General features: G+C 59.1%; 1 protein-coding gene across 2 annotated transcripts in view; it reads left to right on the top strand.

Moving 5' to 3' along the window:
* Nucleotides 1–219: 219 nt before the first annotated feature.
* The window catches only part of WFIKKN2 (WAP, follistatin/kazal, immunoglobulin, kunitz and netrin domain containing 2), a 7,401-nt gene continuing 5,613 nt past the window's right edge, over nt 220–2,007 (top strand). The window contains exon 1 of one of the 2 annotated variants that reach the window (XM_023203964.3): nt 220–662. Coding sequence is in view for 1 of the 2 variants with exons in the window: in XM_023203963.2 (XP_023059731.2) it covers nt 1,565–1,774 (210 nt within the window). In the remaining variant the exon portion in view is untranslated. Of the gene's footprint in view, nt 1,775–2,007 lie in introns of both variants that reach the window. The other variant, XM_023203963.2, reaches the window with a different exon arrangement.

Genomic DNA, 2,007 nt, shown 5'->3' with positions numbered 1-2,007 from the left:
ATACAAGCCATTTGCTGCCAAATGGGGGAGAAATCGCCCCCAGCCCCTGGCAGCTTCTGGCTCTCTTCCCGGCCCCTCCACAAATATAGCCCCTGATGTTTCAAAAATTTCTTGTCCAGTCTGTGAAAACCAGAGTTTGGGCTGTGCCTTCACAGCAGTTCTGACAGATGGATGGGGGAGGGGTGGTTTTAAAAGGCCCCTGCCCACACCCAGCAAGCTGGTGTCCCTGTTTCCTGTACCGTGGTGGGGTAGCTGTGCGACACGGGCAGGTTGCTTAGCCTCTCTGTGCGTCCTTTCCTCAGAGCTGAAATGGAGGTGCAGTTTGTTGTGAGGATTAAACGAGATGATGCATTCAGAGGACCCGCACGTGTGAAGAGCCCAGTGCATCTGGCAGCTGGTGCCACCAGGACTGCTCAGTGTGTGTGACCTTGGGCAAGTCGCTCTCCTTCTTCGACCACAGACCTCCTTTGGGAAGTGGGGGAGGCTAGACACGGCTGGCAGCTCAGAAAGAGCTCACCGAAGAGTGGCCACTGTGGAGAGTCCAGTGAGGGCAGCTGGACTCCGGCACAATCCTGAGACACTGTGACCGCGGAGGTTTTCTTGGTGTATCGATGGGAGGAATGTGATCCGTCCCAGCCGCCGGGGGAGCCAGAGCATATCTGGTATGTGTCTCTGGAATGATTTGGGGAAAATGAACTGAAGTTGGAACTTAAGCCGCAAACTGCCCTGGACACAGAGATAGGGAACTGTCCGTGTGCACACCCCCTACAAAGGGACGGGGCCGGGGTGGGAGTCGGCTTACAGGGCACAGCGCGGCGCAGGCCCGCCCTGGAATGGCCGTGAACTTGTTGTTTTTCCACGTCATTTGCTCTCAAATGTACTATCAAGCCGGGCGATGCTAACCCGGCGGCTGCAGGTCCCTCCTCGTAACAAGCGATTGTGTGTTCTTTAGAGGTGGCCAAAGGGGAGGAGGGGGCCCAGCCCCAAGGAGGTGGGGGAAAGGGAAACAAGCCCTCCTTCAGAGTGAGCTTGCGTGTCCTGGAGCCAGCTCCCCGCAAAGCACATGCCATTTCTGGCCCTTGAAGGGGTTAAAGGCCTCCTGGAGTCAAAAACAAGCAGGTGTCCCACCGTGCCAGATACGCTGCCTAAACTGCTTCCAGCTTCTTTTTTTTTTTTTCCCCCTTCTGCAATAAGTCTGTGATCAGCCACGGGACAGAGGCGCCAGCAGCCTGCCTGTGACAGGCATCAGGTTAGCTGGCTCCCACTCGGGTGGCGCGCCCAGGATATAAATCCGGGCGCGGGCCCCTGCTGAGGCTCCTCTCCCTGCACACTCAGGAGAGGGAGCTTCCTTCCAAAGACCTTTCTTTTATCTGAAGCCGCACAGCCCTGCAGCCTGTGCTGACTTGGTGGAGGCAGCAGCGGCAGCAGCCTGAGCAGCAGCCTGAGCAGGAAACCTGCTGGGGTGGGGAGGGCAGGTGCCTGCAGCCTCTGAGAGGAAGGTCCTGGTGGGCCCCAGATCCTGGCATCGTTTCAGGGGAGGTCTCTAGCCACCCCAGCCTGCACCATGTGGGCCCTAAGGTGTCGCCGGTTCTGGTCTCGCTGGGAGCAGGTGGCAGCGCTGCTGCTGCTACTGCTGCTGCTCGGGGTGCCCCCGCGAAGCCTGGCGCTGCCACCCATCCGCTATTCCCATGCCGGTATCTGCCCCAACGACATGAATCCCAACCTCTGGGTGGACGCACAGAGCACCTGCAGGCGGGAGTGTCAGACGGACCAGGTGAGTGGGGTTCAGAGACCAGAGATGGGCCACGTGAGCCTGTGAGTGATGGGGGTGGGACTGTGCGGGAGTGTGAGGAGGGCCAGGTGAGTCGGGTCCAAAAGCCGCAGTATGAGATGGACCAGGTGAGTGGGATCCAGAAGTGAAAGTGTGAGGCGGACCAGGTGAGTGGGGTCTAGAAGCCGCAGTGTGAGGCGGACCAGGTGAGTGGGATCCAGAAGCTGGAGTGTGAG

This window comes from Piliocolobus tephrosceles, chromosome 16, assembly GCF_002776525.5.
Source record: "Piliocolobus tephrosceles isolate RC106 chromosome 16, ASM277652v3, whole genome shotgun sequence".
Lineage (NCBI taxonomy): Eukaryota > Metazoa > Chordata > Mammalia > Primates > Cercopithecidae > Piliocolobus > Piliocolobus tephrosceles.
Note: the sequence above shows the minus strand (reverse complement) of the source record. Positions and strands in the feature narration are given on the sequence as shown.